The sequence below is a fragment of the Geotrypetes seraphini genome, chromosome 1 (genome assembly GCF_902459505.1).
Source record: "Geotrypetes seraphini chromosome 1, aGeoSer1.1, whole genome shotgun sequence".
In the NCBI taxonomy this organism is placed as follows: Eukaryota; Metazoa; Chordata; class Amphibia; order Gymnophiona; family Dermophiidae; genus Geotrypetes; species Geotrypetes seraphini.
In genome coordinates, this window is record NC_047084.1 from 229,146,406 (window position 1) to 229,168,760 (window position 22,355).

General features: G+C 47.4%; 1 protein-coding gene across 9 annotated transcripts in view; it reads left to right on the forward strand.

The window, feature by feature from the left end:
- The window catches only part of ARAP2 (ArfGAP with RhoGAP domain, ankyrin repeat and PH domain 2), a 402,332-nt gene that overhangs the window by 283,123 nt on the left and 96,854 nt on the right, over window positions 1-22,355 (forward strand). For all 9 annotated transcript variants that reach the window (XM_033947679.1, XM_033947686.1, XM_033947705.1 and 6 more), the window contains one exon: window positions 12,491-12,565. In XM_033947679.1, coding sequence (XP_033803570.1) covers window positions 12,491-12,565 — 75 coding nt within the window. The remainder of the gene's footprint in view (window positions 1-12,490; window positions 12,566-22,355) is intronic.

The following is a 22,355-nucleotide window of genomic DNA, read 5'->3' on the forward strand; positions in this document are numbered from 1 at the left end:
TCCAACCTCACGAGTGGACACTCGATCCCGTAACTCTGCAGTCTATCTTCGATCAATGGGGCACTCCTCAGATAGACCTCTTTGCAGCTCCTCACAATCATCAGCTGCCCCTATTCTGCTCCAGACTTTACTCTCCGCACCGTCTAACAGCAGATGCTTTTCTCCTCGACTGGTCGAATCTGTTCCTGTACGCCTTCCCTCCTCTACCTCTCATGTTGAGAACCTTGTTCAAGCTCAAGAGGGAACGAGCCACCATGATTCTGATTGCTCCGAGGTGGCCCAGGCAACATTGGTTCTCCCTTCTACTTCAACTCAGTTCCAGGGAACCTTTTCTTCTTCCTCTGTTTCCTTCTCTGCTTACGCAACAGCAGGGAACCCTTCTGCATCCCAACCTCCAGTCTCTACACCTGACGGCTTGGTATCTCTCGGGCTGAACTCGACTGATACTCTTTTGTCTCAGCCCGTTCGTTCCATTCTGGATGCCTCCAGGAAACCAGCCACTCTACAATGTTACCATCAAAAGTGGACGAGATTTTCTTCCTGGTGTCTTCTTCATCATCTTGATCCCACTTCCCTGGCAGTGGAGACGTTGTTAGATTATCTTCTTTCTTTGTCTGACTCTGGCCTGAAGTCCTCTTCCATCAGAGTCCACCTCAGTGCCATTGCAGCTTTTCATGAGCCAGTCCATGGAAAACTTCTTTCAGCTCATCCCCTGGTGTCCAGGTTCATGCGTGGGCTTTTCAATGTTAAACCACCTCTTAAAGCCCCTCCGGTTATCTGGGATCTCAATGTGGTTCTTTCAGCTTTAATGAAACCTCCATTTGAACCTTTAGCTACTTCTCCTTTCAAATTTCTCACTTGGAAAGTACTTTTCCTTATTGCTCTTACCTCTGCCAGGAGAGTCAGTGAGCTTCATGCACTGGTTGCAGATCCACCTTTTACGGTTTTTCACCATGACAAGGTGGTTCTGCGTACACATCCAAAGTTTCTCCCCAAGGTTGTTTCTGAATTTCATCTCAACCAATCCATTGTTCTACCGGTTTTCTTTCCAAAACCTCATTCTCATTCTGGGGAACAAGCTCTGCATACTTTGGATTGTAAAAGGGCTCTTGCTTACTATCTGGAGCGTACGAAACCCCACAGATCAGTTCCCCAGCTTTTTCTGTCCTTTGATCCGAATAAATTGGGACGTCCTGTTTCTAAACGTACGTTGTCTAATTGGCTGGCAGCGTGCATTTCATTCTGTTATGCTCAGACCGGACTGACACTGGAAGGTTCTGTCACGGCCCATAGAGTCAGAGCAATGGCAGCATCTGTAGCTTTCCTCCGTTCCACTCCTATTGAGGAAATCTGCAAAGCTGCTACTTGGTCCTCAGTTCACACTTTTACATCTCATTATTGTCTGGATGCATTCTCCAGAAGGGATGGTCACTTCGGCCAGTCTGTTTTACAAAATTTGTTTTCTTAATGGCCAACCTTCCCTCCATCCCTCTTTTTGTTAGCTTAGAGGTCACCCATCAGTCAAGAATATGCTGCCTGCTTGTCCTGGGATAAAGCACAGTTACTTACCGTAACAGGTGTTATCCAGGGACAGCAGGCAGATATTCTTGCGTCCCACCCACCTCCCCGGGTTGGCTTCTTAGCTGGCTTATACTAACTGAGGGACCGCGCGCCTCTGTCGGGCGGGAAGGCACTCGCGCGTGCGCGGTGCGGCCGAGCTAGAACTTTCTAAAAGTTCTTAGAGTGCAATCACTCTAAAATTGTCCGTACCGGGGCTCCGTCGGTGCCGTCACCCATCAGTCAAGAATATCTGCCTGCTGTCCCTGGATAACACCTGTTACGGTAAGTAACTGTGCTTTTTCAGCTTTCCCCCCTTTTTCTTTGTTACTGCACTCTATAGCCAGAATCTTTCCACCCTCCCTCCACTCCGGCCCAGCCCGGTATGACATATTTCCTTTTGTTTCCCTTCCCTCTCTCTTTCTCCTCCCTCACCCACAAATCCTGCATCTGGCCCTCTCCCTTCTACCTGCACCCGGCAACACCCCCTGCTCCGCGGCTCTCTTCAGCAACTCGTCAGCAGCGGTGATCAAGACAGGCTGCCGACATCGAGGCCTTCCCTTTACGAGTCCCATCTTTGTGGAAAAAGAAAGTTGAAACAAATTAAGCGGGACTCGCAGAGAGTAGGCCCTTACATCAGAAGCTTGTGTCGATCGCTGCTGCTGACAAGTTGCCGAAGAGAGCTGCGGAGCAGGGGGTGTGGCTGATTGCAGTTAGAAGGGAGAGGCTGCTGGAAGAGGTAGAAGCTCCGGAGCTTGACACCAACCCCGGCCAGGATGATTTCTTTTTCAGGCTGCTGCCGCTGCAACCCCCCGAAATGACAAAAACTAGACTAAACTGTAAAATTGAAAAAGCTGCCTGGATGTCCAGCGTCGTCGTTTTTGACGTCGGGGAGAGGAAGGCTGATCAGCCCAGTAGATCGGGACGGCAACACCAGTCTATCACAGAGCCCGGGATTGGCTCCGCGATCGACTCACGTTGCCTTCCTGATCTACCGGTCGATCACGATCGACGTATTGGGCACCCCTGCCTTAAACAGGACCATTCCCTGGATTTTTGCAGCCCAAATGCATGACACTGCATTTTTTTAGTATTACATCTTAGCTGCCAAATTCCATATCATCCCTGAAGCTTTGATAAAAATTATCTTTGTCCTCAAGTTCTAGCAGTTCCATTGAAAAGTTCTTCATTCTGCTTCATATACAAATTCTGCTTTTCCTATGAGAATGATGGCATTATACAGTAGACCAGGAGAAATTTGCTGTATATAAAGTCATGTTGTCCTAAGGTTCTGACCAAATCCATATCCCACTCTTATTGCAATACATTAGCAAAATAAAATTATAGGGCCAGATTCTATAAACAACACCAAGCCTGTCTATATTGTAGGCGCCGCTCGGCATGGTTGTCAATCAAAAAAATATTAGTTGTCGCTAGGCATCCTAGACATTGGCGCTGCTCCATTAGGCCAGCTTTTCATTCATCTAATTTGGCTGTGCCTATGTCAGATGCCTAAGTCAACCACACCTATTCTCCACCAATAACCATGCTTACTTTTAAACATAGCTGTCATTAGGCATCCTTAGGCATGGCAAGGTGCCTCCCAAGAGTTTGGCGTCAAATTCATAAATTGATTAATTATTTTTTTGATTTGCTGAAAACTGACATGGTCAATTACCAAGCCAATTAAAAAAAAAATTGGGCATGATGGCTGCAATTAGAGCACCTAGTGGTGGCTAATATAGGCACAATTTATAGAATTCCCCAGATAGTACTTTATGATGACAGAATACTGGACTAATAATTAATAACATACAATGTAGATGTTGATAATGGACAGCATAGTTCAGTCCTAGGTATGATTAAATTATGCAAAGCTATTACAATTATTAAGGATATAGTATGAGATTTTAATTTCTAAGATTTCAACACTTTTTTACCAATTTTTCATAATATTGTGTCCATTCTACTTTTTATTGTCTGATATAAAAGCATGCTTCTACCAGTTCTGTGAAGGTGTTATCATCGCCTACAATACCTCCAGAGAGACGAGACAAATTAAAACATAGATGACGTTTCTGCTGTCCTCATTTACTAGGGTTTTGTTTTTTTTAATCCTAATTTATTTTGCTAAATGAAACATCATCATTTTAAAATGGTGTCTAAAGATTTTTATTTTTATACTTGGTATTTTCTGTGAACACCCTTATGGCTCCTTAGGGGCAGAGATATTTATTGCTTAATTGAGTTCCAACTCCTGAGGTTGCCAGAAATAGTTAATAATCTTGCCAGGCTGTTCTGTTAGTGCTTTGCAGGCAGAATACCCTGGTCCCAGAATAGGAGGAAAATTGATATTGCTAATGATGACATCAACCAGATGACCCAAAGGTATTGTTAAATCAACTCTGGAAGGAGTTTTGTTCTGTACTTCTTGATTGAAAGGCTGCTGAATGAATGCCCGCATTGTAATTGATGTGACAGTTTAAAATAAGCAGCAGCTTTAGGATAGAAATCTAAGGTTTCCCTCTGGCATATAAGTAAAACTGATTGTTCAGAAATTCCAATCAAAGCAAAGTACAGATACAACCACAGGTATGGATATTCTTAAGACAATTTTTTTTTTTGTGTGTGAATAACCATGTTACCACATTTTCAAAAAGATATTTTTTTAAATCACCATTTGAATATTGCATGACATGAGAGTGGACTGCACGCATACATCTATGTACATTGAAACGGGGCAGGTCAGGATGGGAACAGTAAAAATGTAGGGATTTCATGCACTTTATTCCCCCTCCCCCCCCCCCCCGAAAAATCATTATACCCACACTGTTATATAGGCAAGACACTTTTCTCACAGTTCACTGAATTCTCATAGAACTGCACCGCACTCATTAAAAACTAAACTTCTTGTAATAGTAAGTAGTTTTTACCCTGGATTGGTTTAAAATATGAAGTATACAGAAATGCTAGGTTACCCAGTTCCAGGCTGAAGATTCTGGGATACTCCAGGTTTTGAACTTACATCCCAAAACAGTGAGAAATTTGTCTAATCTTGCCGATTCGGTGTAGGGCGGGCTAGGGAGGGCATCAATGGGAACTCCAGTAACTTGGAACATGATGACGTTGCTGGCTAGACTTTAAGGTTTGGTATCCTGCAAATGATGCGATGGTTAGATAGGCTGCATTGAGCTTCGATGACATCTCTAGTAGTTGGAATCTTTTCTTCCTACCTTGTCTTTCCTGAACAGAGTATAGCCTGGTATAACTATATCCCAAAAGCAAAACAAGAAAAATCAATGGGGCCTGCAGTGAAAATGCAAAACCAAAACAGAACAAAAAAGAACAGGCTTGGAAGCTCCTGTCTAAATAGCCGCACTATGAATCACAAAGTGTTCTTTTTTTGTAGTCTGGTTTTCTGATACATCACGTGCTATTAGCAGGGACCCCTGAGGGAGGAGTGTTTCTTTGAAACACGGACCGTGTTGGGTCCGGTCCATTTGAATAATAGGACCAGTCTTTTGGATATATTTATTATTGTTTTATATGTGTTGTATATGTTTTTAAATATTTTTGCACTTTAAATAAATTCCTGCACCCTGTACATTGTCCTGCAGTTCTGTTTTGGTATAACTATATCCCAGTCATTTCTCCATGAACCACTAAATCCAACCCGGCCTGTTCCATCACAGCCTCTAGATCCAGAACCTTGTTTCCCATACTTTGAGCATTAGTTTATACTGCCTTTCAGACATTGCCCCATATTCCCATTTGTATAGAGGGTATGTATGGGTTAAAATTATTTGTGATTTTGAATGAGATGTATGACAAAATTTTATGTTCTTTAAAGCGTATATTTTATTTATTGTTTAGCTATTATTTGCCCTTGACGCAGCCCCCTGGGGGGAGGGGGGAACAGTCATTTCAGGCACTCTGAATATAGTGGTGGTGAACAAAGCCTATTATCCCAGGACAAGCAGGCAGCATATTCTTAACGCATGGGTGAAGTTCTAGATGGCCGCACCGCGCATTGCGCGAGTGCCTTCCCGCCTGACGGAGGAGAGCGTGGTCCCCAGTTTCTTCGTTTCCGCAGAGCGAAGAAGACGCTCGCGCTTTTTTCTCCTTTTTTTTGTTCTTTTTACTTCGGATTTCGTTTCTCGTTCTAACTTGCAAAAAAAAACAAAAAAAACTTTGTTTTTTCTTTATTTTTCGGGCCGGCCCCGGCGGGGCCTGTTGCCACCATACAGGCCTCCGGTTTTGATTTTGCGGAGGCCGTGTTCCCCTTCATGCCCCCTCAGCCGGGCTTTAAGAAGTGCCAGCGGTGTGCACGCCCGATATCTCTCACTGACCCGCACAATTGGTGCCTACAGTGCCTGGGTCCAGAGCATCGGGCTACTCTTAAAAAACGTACTTTGAAAAATAGACAGATCCAACAGAATATCCTTTTCGGTACCGGATCTGCCATGGAATCGGCCGCGCCGTCAACGGCGCCGCAAAAGTTGGCACCGACTACTTCGACGACGCCTGATCCTTCCTCGGGGTCGCTGGCACCAGGTAAGCCGGCTAAGAAGCCTTCCACTTCCCTTGAGCGCCCTCCTGCCACACCGGCGACGCCGGTCCTCCCGGCATCACGCCGACCCCGCAAACGCTCCGCCCCGATTTTGGTGAGTGCCTCGTCATCGGCATCCTCATCGCCGGGGCATGGAACCGACAAAGAAAAAAGCGGTACCGGTGCCCCCTCTGGACGACCGCATTGCGGCCATACTCCAAAGCCAATTGCAAGAGCAACTGCAACAGCAACTCCAGCACTTGTTGCCCGCAATTTTGGCCCCACTCCTTCCGGTACCAGACCGGCCCGAGCCTCGCACCATACCGCCGGTGTCGACACCATCGGTACCGTTGAACACCTCCATGCCGGTACTCGCGGCTGAACCACTTAATCCTCCAGTACAAACACGCTCTGATGCCGACCCTCCCCGACATCGAGACCGACACCAGTCCCCCCGAGACCAGGACCGGCATCGATCTTCCTCCCCCGGTACCATCTCGATGCGCTCTGGCAAATCTCTCTCTAAGACTCGCCACACTGAGCCGTCCACACCACCGTCCCGTCCTGCGCACACCGACGTCAGGGACCTGGACTTATGGGAAGAATCCCCACCAGGTACCGATGATGAGGCTTCCTCAACGGACGAGGAACCATCGATGGTCGATACCAGTTCCAAACCTGAACAGTCCTCATTCACAAAATTTCTCAGGGAAATGTCGGCGGCTCTGTCGATCCCTTTGGAATCCGACTCTAAGAAGTCCCGGGCTTTCCTGGAAGCCCTGGACTTCGAACAACCTCCCAAAGAATTTTTAAAGTTACCCGTCCATGACATCTTACGGGAAACTTTTTACAAAAACTGGGAAAATCCTCTCACGGTACCGGGTGCCCCTCGAAAACTGGATAGTTTATACAGGGTCATTCCTATCCCGGGGTTCGACAAACCTCAACTACCCCATGAATCCCTTCTAGTGGAGTCCACCTTGAAGAAAACCCAGGGCTCCAGTGTTTATGCCTCCACCCCTCCTGGCAGAGAGGGCAGAACAATGGATAAATTTGGCAAGTGCCTTTATCAGAATTCCATGCTTGCCAACAGGGCTAATAATTACACCTTCCACTTCTCCTTCTATATGAAGCATTTGGTGCAACAACTGTCCTCCTTACAAAAGTACATCCCTGAGCGTAAGATCCCGGTTTTCCAACAACAAATCTCCAGTTTGCTCCAACTCCGGAAATTTATGGTGCGATCCATTTATGACTCTTTTGAGCTGACCTCTCGAGCATCTGCCATGGCTGTTGCCATGAGGCGCTTGGCCTGGCTGAGAGTTTCTGACCTCAACATTAATCACCAAGACCGCCTGGCTAACGCACCTTGTCTTGGTGATGAACTATTCGGGGAGTCCCTGGACTCAACTACCCAGAAACTATCAGCACACGAGACCAGGTGGGATACCCTAATCAAACCTAAAAAGAAGACTCCACCTGCTCGCCCCTACAAACAGCAGTCTTCCTACCAACGCAGGTTCTCGGCCAGACCTCTCAACCCACCTCAGCAACAACAGCCTCGCCGGCCTCGTCAGCAGCACCAAACTCAGGCACGTTTACAGTCTCACCAACCTGCCAAGCCTCTCCCACAGTCAAAACCATCTCAGCCCTTTTGACTCTTTTCTCCAGGGCATAGCCAGTCTCCCGCCTTCAACTCTTCCTCAACCGTTGGGAGGTCATTACATCAGATCTGTGGGTCCTCAACATCATTCGCTACGGCTACTCTCTCAACTTCCAGACTCTTCCACCAGACAATCCTCCCAATCCCTTCTTCTTCTCAATGCCATCAAAGAGGTACCCCCAGACCAAAGGGGTCAGGGATTCTACTCCCGCTACTTCCTGGTACCCAAGAAGACAGGAGACCTCCGTCCCATCCTCGATCTTCGGCGGAACCTCAACAAGTGTCTGGTCAAGGAAAAATTCAGGATGCTCTCCCTTGCCACGCTTTACCCGCTTCTCTCTCATCACGACTGGCTATGTTCTCAAAGAGGCCTACACTCACATTCCAATCCATCTGACTTCACGTTGCTACCTCCGATTTCAGGTACAGCACCACCACTATCAGTACAAAGTGCTACCCTTTGGCCTCGCATCATCGCCCAGGGTGTTCACCAAGTGCCTTATTGTGGTGGAGGCCTTCCTCAGGTCTCACAACCTCCAGGTGTTCCCATACTTGGACGATTGGTTGGTGAAAGCTCCTACGTCTCCGCTTGTGCTACAAGCCACTCAACACACCATCTCTTTCCTCCATCTCCTGGGGTTCGAGATCAACTACCCAAAGTCACATCTCCTCCCCACACAGCGACTTCAGTTCATTGGTGCCGTCCTCGACACCATTCTGATGAGGGCGTTTCTCCCCTCAGACCGCCAACGAACCCTGCTCCATCTCTGCCGTCAGGTGCTCCTTTGTCGCTCTATTCCGACTCGGCAAATGATGGTCCTCCTGGGCCACATGGCCTCGACAGTCCATGTGCTTCCTCTGGCACGACTCCACCTCAGGACACCTAAATGGACTCTAGCCAACCAATGGTCACAGACCACGGATCCTCTTTCTCATCCCATCTCTGTGACATCGTCTCTTCAGCAATCTCTTCAATGGTGGTTGAACTCTTCAAATCTTTCCAGGGGTCTACTCTTTCATCTACCCCCTCACTCCATGATCATAACCACAGATGCCTCCCCCTATGCATGGGGAGCTCACATGGGAGATCTTCGCACCCAGGGACTCTGGACCCCTCAGGAGCGTCAACATCACATCAATTTCCTGGAACTCAGGGCCATGTTCTATGCTCTCAAGGCCTTCCAGCACCTTCTCTACCCTCAGGTTCTTCTCCTGTGCACAGACAACCAAGTCGCCATGTACTACATAAACAAGCAAGGCGGCACCGGATCTCCCCTCCTCTGTCAGGAGGCCATCCACATCTGGACCTGGGCCATGGCCCGCAGTCTCTTCCTCAAGGCCGTCTATATCCAGGGCGAACAGAACTCCCTGGCCGACAACCTCAGCCGCATCCTTCAACCTCACGAGTGGACCTTGGATCCTCCCACACTCCACTCCATCTTTGCTCTCTGGGACACTCCTCAGGTGGACCTCTTTGCAGCTCCTCACAACCATCAGCTGCCCCAGTTCTGCTCCAGACTCTACTCTCCTCATCGTCTGACCCCGGATGCATTCCTGCTCGACTGGACGGATCGGTTCCTCTATGCCTTTCCTCCACTGCCTCTAATGTTGCGGGCGCTATTCAAACTCCGCAGGGACAGAGCCACCATGATTCTCATCGCTCCTCGGTGGCCTCGGTTCTCCCTCCTGCTCCAGCTCAGCTCCAGGGAGCCCATTCCTCTTCCTGTGTTTCCTACTCTACTTACGCAGCAGCATCAGTCTCTACTACATCCCAATCTGTCATCGCTCCACCTGACAGCTTGGTTTCTCTCGGGCTGACCTCTCCAGAGAATCTGTCTCAGCCTGTCCGTCACATTTTGGATGCCTCCAGGAAACCGGCCACCCTCCAATGTTACCATCAGAAGTGGACCAGGTTCTCCTCTTGGTGTCTCCTGCATCACCACGACCCCACCTCGTTGGCGGTGGAAACTGTACTGGACTATTTGCTCTCTCTGTCCGACGCTGGCCTCAAGTCTACCTCAATCAGAGTCCACCTCAGTGCCATCACTGCGTTTCATGAGCCTATCCTCGAAAAACCTCTCACGGCTCATCCACTGGTTTCCCGGTTCATGAAAGGCCTCTTCAATGTCAAACCACCTCTGAAGCCTCCTCCTGTCGTCTGGGACCTGAATGTGGTTTTATCAGCCCTCATGAAACCTCCGTTTGAGCCTCTTGCCACTACTTCACTCAAATTTCTGACGTGGAAGGTGCTTTTCCTCATTGCCATCACCTCTGCCAGGAGGGTTAGTGAGCTGCATGCACTGGTTGCCGACCCACCTTTTACTATTTTTCACCATGACAAGGTGGTTCTGCGTACCCACCCTAAATTCCTTCCCAAGGTGGTCTCGGACTTCCACCTCAACCAGTCCATTGTATTGCCTGTCTTTTTCCCTAAACCCCATGCTCATCCTGGGGAACAGGCGTTACACACGCTAGACTGTAAGCGGGCCCTTGCATACTACCTGGACCGTACCAGGGCTCACCGCTCTTCACCTCAACTCTTTTTGTCCTTTGACCCCAACCGTCTGGGGCACCCTGTTTCTAAACGGACGCTTTCTAACTGGCTTGCTGCCTGCATTGCGTTCTGTTATGCTCGGGCCGGTCTCTCACTGGAAGGTGCTGTCACGGCCCACAGGGTCAGAGCTATGGCTGCTTCTGTGGCTTTCCTCCGTTCCACGCCCATCGAGGAAATCTGCAAGGCTACCACTTGGTCCTCAGTTCACACGTTCACTACTCACTATTGTCTGGATGCCTTCTCCAGACGGGATGGACACTTCGGCCAATCTGTGTTACAAAATTTATTTTCCTAATGGCCAACCATCCCTCCTCCCTCTCTGTTAGCTTGGAGGTCACCCATGCGTTAAGAATATGCTGCCTGCTTGTCCTGGGATAAAGCACAGTTACTTACCGTAACAGGTGTTATCCAGGGACAGCAGGCAGATATTCTTACGACCCACCCACCTCCCCGGGTTGGCTTCTTAGCTGGCTTATCTTAACTGGGGACCACGCTCTCCTCCGTCGGGCGGGTAGGCACTCGCGCATGCGCGGTGCGGCCATCTAGAACTTTCTAGTTAAAAGTGTCCGTACCGGGGCTCCGTCGGTGACGTCACCCATGCGTTAAGAATATCTGCCTGCTGTCCCTGGATAACACCTGTTACGGTAAGTAACTGTGCTTTTTGGAGGCTGCAGTAAGGCACCAGCAGCTTTTCTTCATAAACACCAAGGCCCCAAATAATAGTCACACTTCTTCATCTCCTTTGCTGTTTTTATCTTCAGGTGCTTTTTGTCCTTTGCCAAAATATGACTTTTTTCTGTATCAGCCCAGCATCTATTTGGAACTATGTGCCCCCTACTATTGGTACTACAACTACTTCTACTAATTATTTATATAGTGTTCCTAGACATAAGCAGCGCTGTATATCAAAACAAAGAAGAGGGAGTCCCTGCTCAAAGAGCTTATAATTAGAGAATGACATGGGGACAAATTTTTCCCTGTCCCTGCAGGAACTCAATTCCCCGGTTCTGTCCCCGCGAGTTTTGTCGCTGTCCCTGCCCCATTCCTGTAAGCTCTGCCTTAACTGCACAAGCCTTGAACACTTATGATTTTAAAGTGCTTGAGGCTTGTGCAGATGAGGATGGAGCTTGCAAGAATGGGACAGGGACAGGAAAAGAACTCACGGGGACAGCACAGGAAAATGAGTTCCCGTGGGGACGGGGAGAAATTTGTTCCCCGTGTCATTCTGTACTTAGAATCTAGTCAAGACAGACAAACTGGACGAAAAGGTACATCAATACACAGTTTTCAGTTGGGGAATTATAGAGGATTACAGAGCATACTATTAGACTGGAAATATAACTCTTTTGGAATCTGACCTCACTCATAGCAAGCAGTTTTTACATGAATGCAATTTCCTTGCTTTTTTGGCAGCACCTTATTGATTGGCACGTATGCAAGAATATAGTTGTAAGAAAACTATATGCAGAGTTTAAAACAAATATCCTTAGGGTTAAATAGGGGAGTTGATGAGCTGCCTTCTATGTTGTAATGAAATGGGTTCACTCTGTTCTGGAAGTACCTTGTTAACATTCAACTATCCATCAAGAGAGTAATCATAAATAATTTATTGAAGCTGGGCCCGACTTGGCCAACCAATAAATACTATAATGACACAAGTTCACAGACAACCTTCTTCCCTATTTTCCAGTATAATCCCTCTGCTCCTCTCAAGTAACCCTCCTTCTCCTGCCCTCACTTTCATTACTATACCTGGATACCACTCGTTATCTAGGACCTCATCTCTGGAACTCCCTTCTGATACTTATTCAAAGCCCTCATTCTACATACAAACGTTCTAAAACCTAATCAAGACATGGCTATTTCAATCTGTGTTTAGTTAATTTTGCATATTTTTTAATTACTACATTCATAATCACCCTATTTCCCCTTCCTCCTTTATTCTCTTTATTCACTAATTGTGTTTTCTAAAATGTGGTTTTATTGTAAACCACCTTAAGGCATCTTGTGAATTTATGGCAGTATATCAAGTCTTTTGAAATAAATAAATAAAACTTAGTCCCAACAAGTTATTACAAGAAATCATTTTATTTTATTGATAATATACAGTAGCCATCAAATGCTGATATCTCATGCATTTAATTTATGTATGTGCATTCATTTTTAGATTTCCCGGGCTGGAGATCTATTAGTCGAAGTATATGTGGAAAAGAAGGAGCCTGATTATTGTGTTATACTTAAGGTCTGTGGCTAAAATTGTTATGTATTTTCCTTCATAGAGATGTGTGCATTGGATTGAGGGGGTTACTTTATATAGTTTTTTCCCTATGTGTAAAGCTGTTTTCAGTGCTTTAATTCTTTATAATTTTTTTAACAAAATAAAACTGTCCCACTGCATATGCATGTATATGAAGTTTACACAGACAGTACGCAGTTCTATATTAAAAAAAAAAACAACAACCCAACAGGGTGCCATAATTTAGGTGCCCAAATAATGTGGGTGATGAGCCTTTTCCATAAAAACACATATGCATGTAAATGCTTTATAGAATACTTGTATAACTTGTATTGACATGCCTGCCTATAGGTGTGCACATTTATGACAATTCTTTGGCACACTGGGGCTCACTAGTTGAGCTGCTGCCTCTGCACCCAGAGGTTGTGAGATCAAATCTCAGTGCTGCTCCTTGTGATCCTGGGCAAGTCACTTAATCCTCTAATGCCCACCACTTTGAATGTAAGCTTTGAAATGCCAAAGCCACAAAAAGGCAATATACAAGTCCCCATTCCCTTTCCCTTAAATGGCATTGCCTATGTGTGATATTTATTCCTGGCAGAATTCTACACGTGTAAGATGAAGGCTCACATAAACAGTTGAGTCTTAAGCCGGCATAGAAGGAGGATGTGACCCACTCTGTAGTAGTTCACTTCCTCCCCATGTCTGCACTCAATTCTGTACAACAGGGGTCCCCAACCCCTGGTCTGCGGCCCACAAGCGGGCCGCGAGAGAACTGCCAGCAACGGAGATTCACTCAGTGAAGGGCTACAGCAAAATGGCTGCCCCCTTCACTAAGGACAGAACGCTAGGCATGGCCCAGCATGTCTTTTCCCTTCTTCCCGTGCCAGTCCGATGTCGTCCACACTTTCCGTCACACTGAAAAACTGCCAGCCTCGGCAGTGATTCAGAAACGTCTGCAGCTCCCCTTCCTGCAACTTCCTGTTTCTGCCCAGGTGGACCATGGCAGATGGAAAGCAGGAAGGGGAGCTGCAGGCAACATTACTGAATCACTGCCGAGGCTGGCAGTTTTTTAGCATGACAGAAGGTGAGGGCGACATCGGACCGGCGTGGAGAGAAGGGTAAGAACATGCTGGGCTGAGGAGGAAGACTCCTGGACCAACTGTTTTGTTTGTTTTGTTTTTTTAAGTACAAAGGGTGGGGGTTTTAATTAAGAATTGCCATATTAGGAGGAGAGCTGCTGGGACCTGAAACAGAGAACAGAGAGAGAGAAATGGTGGGCAATGGTCTGAAGGGAAAGAAATTGGACCGAGGTGGTGTGGAGGAAGAGAAAAAGAGATACTTAAAGTGAGAACTGTTGGAAAATAAAGGGAGAAATGGTGGACCTGGGGGAGGAAGGCAGGCAGACAGTGGGAGAGATTGGATGGGGGGCAGTTGGGAAGAGAAAGGGAGAGAAGTTGGATCTGGGGTGGAAGGGAGATGTTAGGCCTCATTGTTCAGCATCTCATTGTTCAGCATCAAGGGTGGAGGGAAGAAGAACAACAGAAAAGAGCGGGAGCAAAATGTTGGATCCTGGGGAGAGAGGAAGAGAGATGGATCCATGGGAAGACAGGAGGGAAGAGAGATGGGGATGCTAGGGGATGGAGAGAAAGGGAAAGAGAGCTATAGCTTGAACAGTGGAGAGAGGAAGGGGGTTCTGAAAGTGGTGAGCCATGTGGATGAGGTCAAAAGGGAGATGACTAGTGAGAGAACAGTGAGTACAGTGGTAGAACTGTGGTAATGGGGAGTAAATAGAAGGAAATAGGAGGCTGGGATGAGTGAGATGGGAAATGGGAGAGCTAGGGACTGAGAGAAGATGGAGAATTAAGAGGTAGCTGAAAATTTAAAAAGAAGGGTGAGAGAGGGCAAGATTTGAATGGACAGAGGCAAAAAAGAAAAAGTTAAGAAAGCTAAAAGGAAAAAATCAATACGTTGGAGACAGGCATAAGGAATTAATGGAACAGTAGAGAAGAGGAGAAAAAATGGACAGCAGTCACTGGAAAGAGAATTGGTAGAAGACAGACAAAAAGCAGAAAGAGAAACCGAGACCAAGATGATGGAAAAACAAAATGACCAGACAACAAAAAGTAGAAAAAATAATTTTATTTTCTATTTTATGATTACAACTAGCTGATGACCCGGCGTTGCACGGGTATTTAATTATAGCAATAACACAGTAAATGGATTCAAATAAAGATACTTTATAGTGGTGAATGAAATTATATTTTTACAGCTTTATAAAAAGTACAATAATCAAATTATAATGCGAAATATTTGACAAAATGAATACAATACAACAAACACAAAACTTGATTATAAACAACATTTTTAGTTTCACCTCCAGGAGCAAGAACATATAAATTCTAGGGTGAAGAGACCCCCAGAACATATCACCTCAGGTAGTGAGGGATCTGCATACCAAGTTTCGATCAAATCGGTCAAGCCGTTTATTATTTACTGTGAGAATGGCAGCTGAGTACATTTTTTCCATTGACATGAATGGGTGAAATCTGATTTTCTGTTTGTAGCTCCACCCACGTGTGCAGGTGGGCCGCGAGACCCCCAGAACATATCACCCCAGGTAGTAAGGGATCTGCATACTGTGACAAACCCAGGTCTGTTTCGGGTTTTGGCCAAAACAAACCCGAATCCGTACCGGGTTTTGCCCCAGTGATCAGGAGTATTCACAGTGCACCTAGATGCAGGAGGGCTGATCAGGTGACCTGCCAATTGATTGATGAAGCTGACTTCTGCTCTGATTCTGACATGTAGGTAGAAGAGACAGGGCAGGATAAGATTAAGAGAAAAATCCTACACTCCATGCAGACCTGTCACTGTCAGAAAGCTTATTCAGTTTGAACAGCCTGTTAAAATCAGGGCTAGGGAGAAACCTGCCTGTAATAGCAGGAAGCAAGCCAGTGTGTGGAAAACCCTTCCCCCCCACCTTCTCAGAGGGGGAGTGGTTATCCACAGGATATAACGAGGCACAGGGGACACATGAGGGAGAGAGAGGAGAGACGGGAGAATGGGAAGCTGAGAGGAGGCAGTCTCTCACAGACTGTCCCATGCTGAGGCAGATGAGTTACCTCCTGTCTGGGACACTGGAGTACAGCCAGAAGGAGAAGCCATGGAGGGGCAGGAAAGCTGTGTAGGAGCTGACACTCTGCCAACACCCATGGAGACCCAGTAAGCCTAAGATTGGGATTTAATTTCTTTATGCTGCAAGCTTGTCTCTTACCCGTTTGAAGCCAGTGAAGCTCTCCTGGGAAGCCACATTTTTGAGGTTTTCTGTAAAGCAGGAATGTGTGTGTTTTCTGACAAACCATTTTGAATGTATTTCCTGTATGATGATTCAGCTGGGAAATCTCGATGGTCCTGCACAGCTGTGCCTGATTGCTACAGCAACGTTTAGAGGGAAACGTTTGCTTGATTTTGAACTCTGAATAATGCTGTGATTCTTATGTGTTCTGGACTGTTGGATAAAAGCATTACTTATCTGATTATTACTGCTCTGGTGAAGAGAACTGTATTTCTTGACTGATTAAAGTCCAGAAGCAGGGGACTGTACACAAGGCAGTGCTGACCCAGATTCAACTGCCTAATTATATTATTGTGAACCTTTGTATTTCATGCAATATCAGTCCATCTTGAACTACAAGGCTGTTGCCTATATTTTTTTGATTTATTCAACCAGTGGTTGAAATAAAGTTTATTTTTGCTTTGCCATTTCTCACTAAGATGCCTTTATACTTTGCATGCTGATAAGTTTAGAATGTGCCTGTTCTAAAGACCTGAAGGATCCCTTAGTGGAAAGGGACACGTCGGGTTTCAGCTTTGGTCACATTCCCAGGTGCTCGCTGCGCCTTACAGGAGCCCGGGTTGTGACAATACCAAGTTTCGTTTAAATCGGTCAAGCCGTTTTTGAAGCACTGTGAGAATGGCAGCTTTTTACTGTTTTTCCATTGACATGAATGGGTGAAATCTGATGTCATGTTTGTAACTCCGCCCACGTGTGCAGGTGGGCCGAGAGACTCCCAGAACATATCACCCCAGGTAGTTGAAATTACTGTAAGAATGGCAGCTTTTTACATTTTTTCCATTGACATGAATGGGTGATATCAGATTTTCTGTTTGTTGCTCCGCCCACGTGTGCAGGTGGGCCGAGAGACCCCCAGAACATATCACCCCAGGTAGTGAGGGATCTGCATACCAAGTTTCGGTCAAATCGGGCAAGCCGTTTATGCGTTGGCAGCTTTTTACAGTTTTGTCATTGACATGAATGGGTGAAATCTGATTTTCAGTTAGTAGTTCCGCCCACGTGTGCAGGTGGGATGCGAGACCCCCAGAACATATCACCCCAGGTAGTGAGGGATCAGCATACCAAGTTTCGTTCAAATAGGTCAAACCGTTTTTGAATTACCGTATTTTCGCGGATATAACGCGCACCTGTGTAAAACGCGCACAGGGGTATAGCGCGCAGAAATCACGATGATATGTACCAAAACTTTTCTATACCGCGCTCAGGCATATAACGCGCATGATGCCCGACGCTCCTATCGCCCGCCCTGACTTTCCGTGCGCTGTCCCGACTCTCCGTTCACCCCCCCTGACTTCCGTGCACTGTCCCCCCTTGAAGTCCTGTCCCCCCTTGAAGGTCTGTCCCCATCCTGAAAGCCTGATGCCCCCCCCCCCGACGTCCGATACATCCCCCCCCCCCGGCAGGACCACTCGCACCCTCGCCCCGAAGGACCGCCGACTCCCCAACAATATCGGGCCAGGAGGGAGCCCAAACCCTCCTGGCCACGGCGACCCCCTAACCCCACCCCGCACTACATTACGGGCAGGAGGGATCCCAGGCCCTCCTGCCCTCGATGCAAACCCCCCTCCCCCCCCAACGACCGCCCCCCCCCAAGAACCTCTGCCCGTCCCCCAGCCGACCCGCGACCCCCCTGGCCGACCCCCACGACCCCCCCACCCCCCTTCCCCGTACCTTTGGAAGTTGGCCGGACAGACGGGAGCCAAACCCGCCTGTCCGGCAGGCAGCCAACGAAGGAATGAGGCCGGATTGGCCCATCCGTCCTAAAGCTCCGCCTACTGGTGGGGCCTAAGGCGCGTGGGCCAATCAGAATAGGCCCTGGAGCCTTAGGTCCCACCTGGGGGCGCAGCCTGAGGCACATGGGCCAAACCCGACCATGTGTCTCAGGCCGCGCCCCCAGGTGGGACCTAAGGCTCCAGGGATTTTCTGATTGGCCCACGCGCCTTAGGCCCCACCAGTAGGCGGAGCTTTAGGACGGATGGGCCAATCCGGCCTCATTCCTTCGTTGGCTGCCTGCCGGACAGGCGGGTTTGGCTCCCGTCTGTCCGGCCAACTTCCAAAGGTACGGGGAAGGGGGGTGGGGGGGTCGTGGGGGTCGGCCAGGGGGGTCGCGGGTCGGCTGGGGGGGCGGTCGGAGGTTCTTGGGGGGGGGCGGTCGTTGGAGGGAGGGGGGTTTGCGTCGAGGGCAGGAGGGCCTGGGATCCCTCCTGCCCGTAATGTAGTGCGGGGTGGGGTAGGGGGTCGCCGTGGCCAGGAGGGTTTGGGCTCCCTCCTGGCCCGATATTGTCGGGAAGTCGGCGGTCCTTCGGGGGGGGGGATGTATCGGACGTCGGGGAGTCGGCCGGGCAAGAGGGCTTGGGCTCCCTCTTGCTCCGATCGTGGATGCGGGTGCGGGTGGGAGCGCGTGCGAGCGGTCGTTCGGGGTGGGGGTGCGAGCGGTCCTGCTGGGGGGGTGAATCGGGCGTCGGGCGGGGTGGGAACTATGTTTAAAAACTTTTCTATACCGCGCTCAGGCATATAACGCGCGAGGGGTATGCGCGGTAGGTAAAATCGCGTATAACGCGCGCGTTATATCCGCGAAAATACGGTACTGTGAGAAAGGCAGCTTTTTACATTTTTTCCATTGACATGAATGGGTGAAATCTGATTTTATGTTTGTAGCTCCGCCCACGTGAGCATGTGGGCCGCGATACTCCCAGAACATATCATCCCAGGTAGTGAGGGATTTGCATACCAAGTTTCGGTCAAATCGGGCAAGCCGTTTATGCGTTGGCAGCTTTTTACAGTTTTGTCATTGACATGAATGGGTGAAATCTGATTTTCAGTTAGTAGTTCCACCCACGTGTGCAGGTGGGATGCGAGACCCCCAGAACATATCACCCCAGGTAGTGAGGGATCAGCATACCAAGTTTCGTTCAAATCGGTCAAGCCGTTTTTGCGTTGGCAGCTTTTTACATTTTTTCCATTGACATGAATGGGTGAAATCTGATGTTCTGTTTGTAGCTCCGCCCACGTGTGCAGGTGGGCTGCGAGACTCCCAGAATATATCACCCCAGGTAGTTGGAATTACTGTGAGAATGGCAGTTTTTTTACATTTTTTCCATTGACATGAATGGGTGAATTCTGATTTTCTGTTTGTAGCTCCACCCATGTGTGCAGGTGGGCCGCGAGACCCCCAGAACATATCACCCCAGGTAGTGAGGGATCAGCATACCAAGTTTAGTTCAAATCGGTCCCACAGCTTTTTACATTTTTCCCATTGACTTGAATGGGTGAAATCTGAAGTTATGTTTGTAGCTCCGCCCACGTGTGCAGTTGGGCCGCGAGACCCCCAGAACATATCATCCCAGGTAGTGAGGGATCCGCATACCAAGTTTCGTTCAAATCGGGCAAGCCGGTTTTGCGGAGGCAGTTTTTACATTTTTTCCATTGACATGAATGGGTGAAATCTGATTTTCTGTTTGTAGCTCCACCCAGGTGTGCAGGTTGGCCGCGATACCCCCAGAACATATCACCCCAGGTAGTGAGGGATCTGCATACCAAGTTTCGTTCAAATCGGGCAAGCCGTTTTTGCGTTGGCAGCTGTTTTACATTTTTTCCATTGACATGAATGGGTGAAATCTGATTTTATGTTTGTAGCTCCGCCCACATGTGCAGGTGGGCCATGAGACCCCCAGAACATATCACCCTGGGTAGTGAGGGATCCGCATACCAAGTTTCGTTCAAATCGGGCAAGCCGGTTTTGCGGAGGCAGTGTTTACATTTTTTCCATTGACATGAATGGGTGAAATCTGATTTTCTGTTTGTAGCTCCGCCCAGGTGTGCAGGTTGGCCGCGATACCCCCAGAACATATCACCCCAGGTAGTGAGGGATCTGCATACCAAGTTTCGTTCAAATCGGGCAAGCCGTTTTTGCGTTGGCAGCTGTTTTACATTTTTTCCATTGACATGAATGGGTGAAATCTGATTTTATGTTTGTAGCTCCGCCCACATGTGCAGGTGGGCCGTGAGACCCCCAGAACATATCACCCCAGGTAGTGAGGGATCGGCATACCAAGTTTCGTTCAAATCGGGCAAGCCGTTTTTGCGTTGGCAGCTCTTTACATTTTTTCCATTGACATGAATGGGTGAAATCCGATTATCTGTTTGTAGCTCCGCCCACGTGTGCAGGTGGGCCGCGAGACCCCCAGAACATATCATCCCGGGTAGTGAGGGATCTGCATACCAAGTTTCGTTCAAATCGGTCAAGCCATTTTTGCGTGATCGCGGCACATACATACATACATCCGATTTTATATATATAGATATGTCAGATTTGAAATGTGTATCCTACCAGAGCTGGTGTTAGAATAGGACCTAAAAGAAAGAGGAAAAGCCTTTTTTATTAATTTTGTTAATGTATTTTCTGTATAAAACTGCTCTATGAACCCGCCCCAGATCCACCTTCCCCCCCCCCCCAGAAAAATTTGCTTCTATTAAAGCGGTCCTTGGTGTCAAAAAGGTTGGGGACCACTGCTGTACAGCATGTGCAGAATTCTATGCAGAATTCCACCAGGAGTAATGAGTATTCTCTAAATTATGTGCCTAAATGTCAGCCACATCTATGCCCCACCCATGTCCCTCCTTTGTGAACGCCCCACTAACAATTACGTGCTCAGAGATTTGATTAGCATGTAATTATAGAACACTGGTTAAGTGCACTACTGCTGTTTACACAGGTAAGTATATACCTACCTACATCAATGCCAATATTCATTGAATTTAAGTGCAAAGTGGCCCAGATTCTATAAACTGCACTTGGAGTTTGGCACCTAGATTGGTGCAACAGGTCAATCTAGGTGTCTAACTTAATTATTCAATTTGCCTTAATTAGCACTCTTAATTGAAAAGCACCATTTAAAAGAAACCAATTAAAAAAATAATTAGCTGATAGGCGCCTAAGTCAATAGGCACCTACCATTTTGAGGTAGTGTCTACTCTGAGGCGTCTACCAAAAGGTAGGCATGGTTAGAGGTGAATTTTGGGTGTGGATTGACATAGGCACATTCATTTAGGTCAAGAAAACCTTGACATAAATGGGAGTGTGCTTAAGATTTCAACTTCTACCCGTGCTTAAGATCACTTAGGTGCCATTAGGTTCAATTCTATAAACAGCGCCTAGCGGATGATGGACAATTGTGCTCCTCAGCACCTAGAAATGAGGCACTGTTTAGAATGTTGGCCAGTGTGCTTAAATGTGGCTACTTTTACACAACCTGCATTGCAGGTATATCAAGGGATGAAGCCGCAGTGTACGTGTGTATAGTGTGAAATACATTTGTACATGTGTAGAGTACATTCGCACATATACACATCCTCTGGAGCAGGTGTAAATTTGTGCATAATTTGGGCTAGATCTGGAAGCCAATTAGAGGTATAATCAAAAAAGTAAAATGTCCAAAAAACTGTCTTAAGTCTGCACTTGGACGTCCTAATTGCCATGACGTCCAAGTGCTGATAAAACCGTTTTTTTGGATGTCTAGTGGGATGTTTGGCCCAATGTGCATCCAGAGTTCAAAGGGGCTTATAGAGAGGTGTGCTATGGGCGTGCTTAGACTTGGACGTCCTGCACCTATAATCAAACCTTTTGAAGGATATCCTAGACGGAACTTAGACATCTTAGCCTAGACCTGTTTTAGAAGCTCTAAGTGCTTAAAACATACCCAAACTGACCAGATGACTACTAGAGGGATTAAGTAATGACTCCCCCACCCCCAAAAAAATTTTGAATAAAAAAGTAAATACATGTCTCTAGAACAGCAGCATCTCATATAGAAAAGCCTAATAGAGTAGTAAACAGGTGTCTTAAGTAACCTGTTTAGTGGGCTAGTGAATCATCGAGAGGAGGACCCAGACGCATAAGCCACTCTAAGCAGTGCATTTATGTAGAAAGTGGGAGGTCACCATAAACCCTCCTATACTGCCATATAGGTTCCACCTGCAGCCATAAGGGCTATTGGGGTGATAGACAGGTGGGTATAGTAAGTATTGGGGAAGTTTGGGGGGGCTCATCATACATTATAAGGGGATTATGGTGAGATGCACATATGGCACCCTTTATGTGAAGTTTATAGCATTGCCCTCTAAGGTGCCCCATTGGTCTGTTGGCATGTCTGTGTGGCCAGACCATTTGGATGTTTCCAGCTTGAACATTGGGGGGGAGGTCAAAAATGGGGTTGTTTTGGTGGCTTAGATGTCCTAGCGACTAAGATGTCTTAAGTAGACAATTTTTTTAAAAAAGGCATCCAAAAATGGCTGTTTCTGTGCATTTGACTTTGGATCTTTTGTGAGAATTAGACATCCTTTTCAAAATGGCCCTCTATGTCAATTTTGTAAAATAGTCTCAAAAACCAGAGGGATAAATAATCACAGTCTGGATTGTGTATGATGGCAAAATCCCCT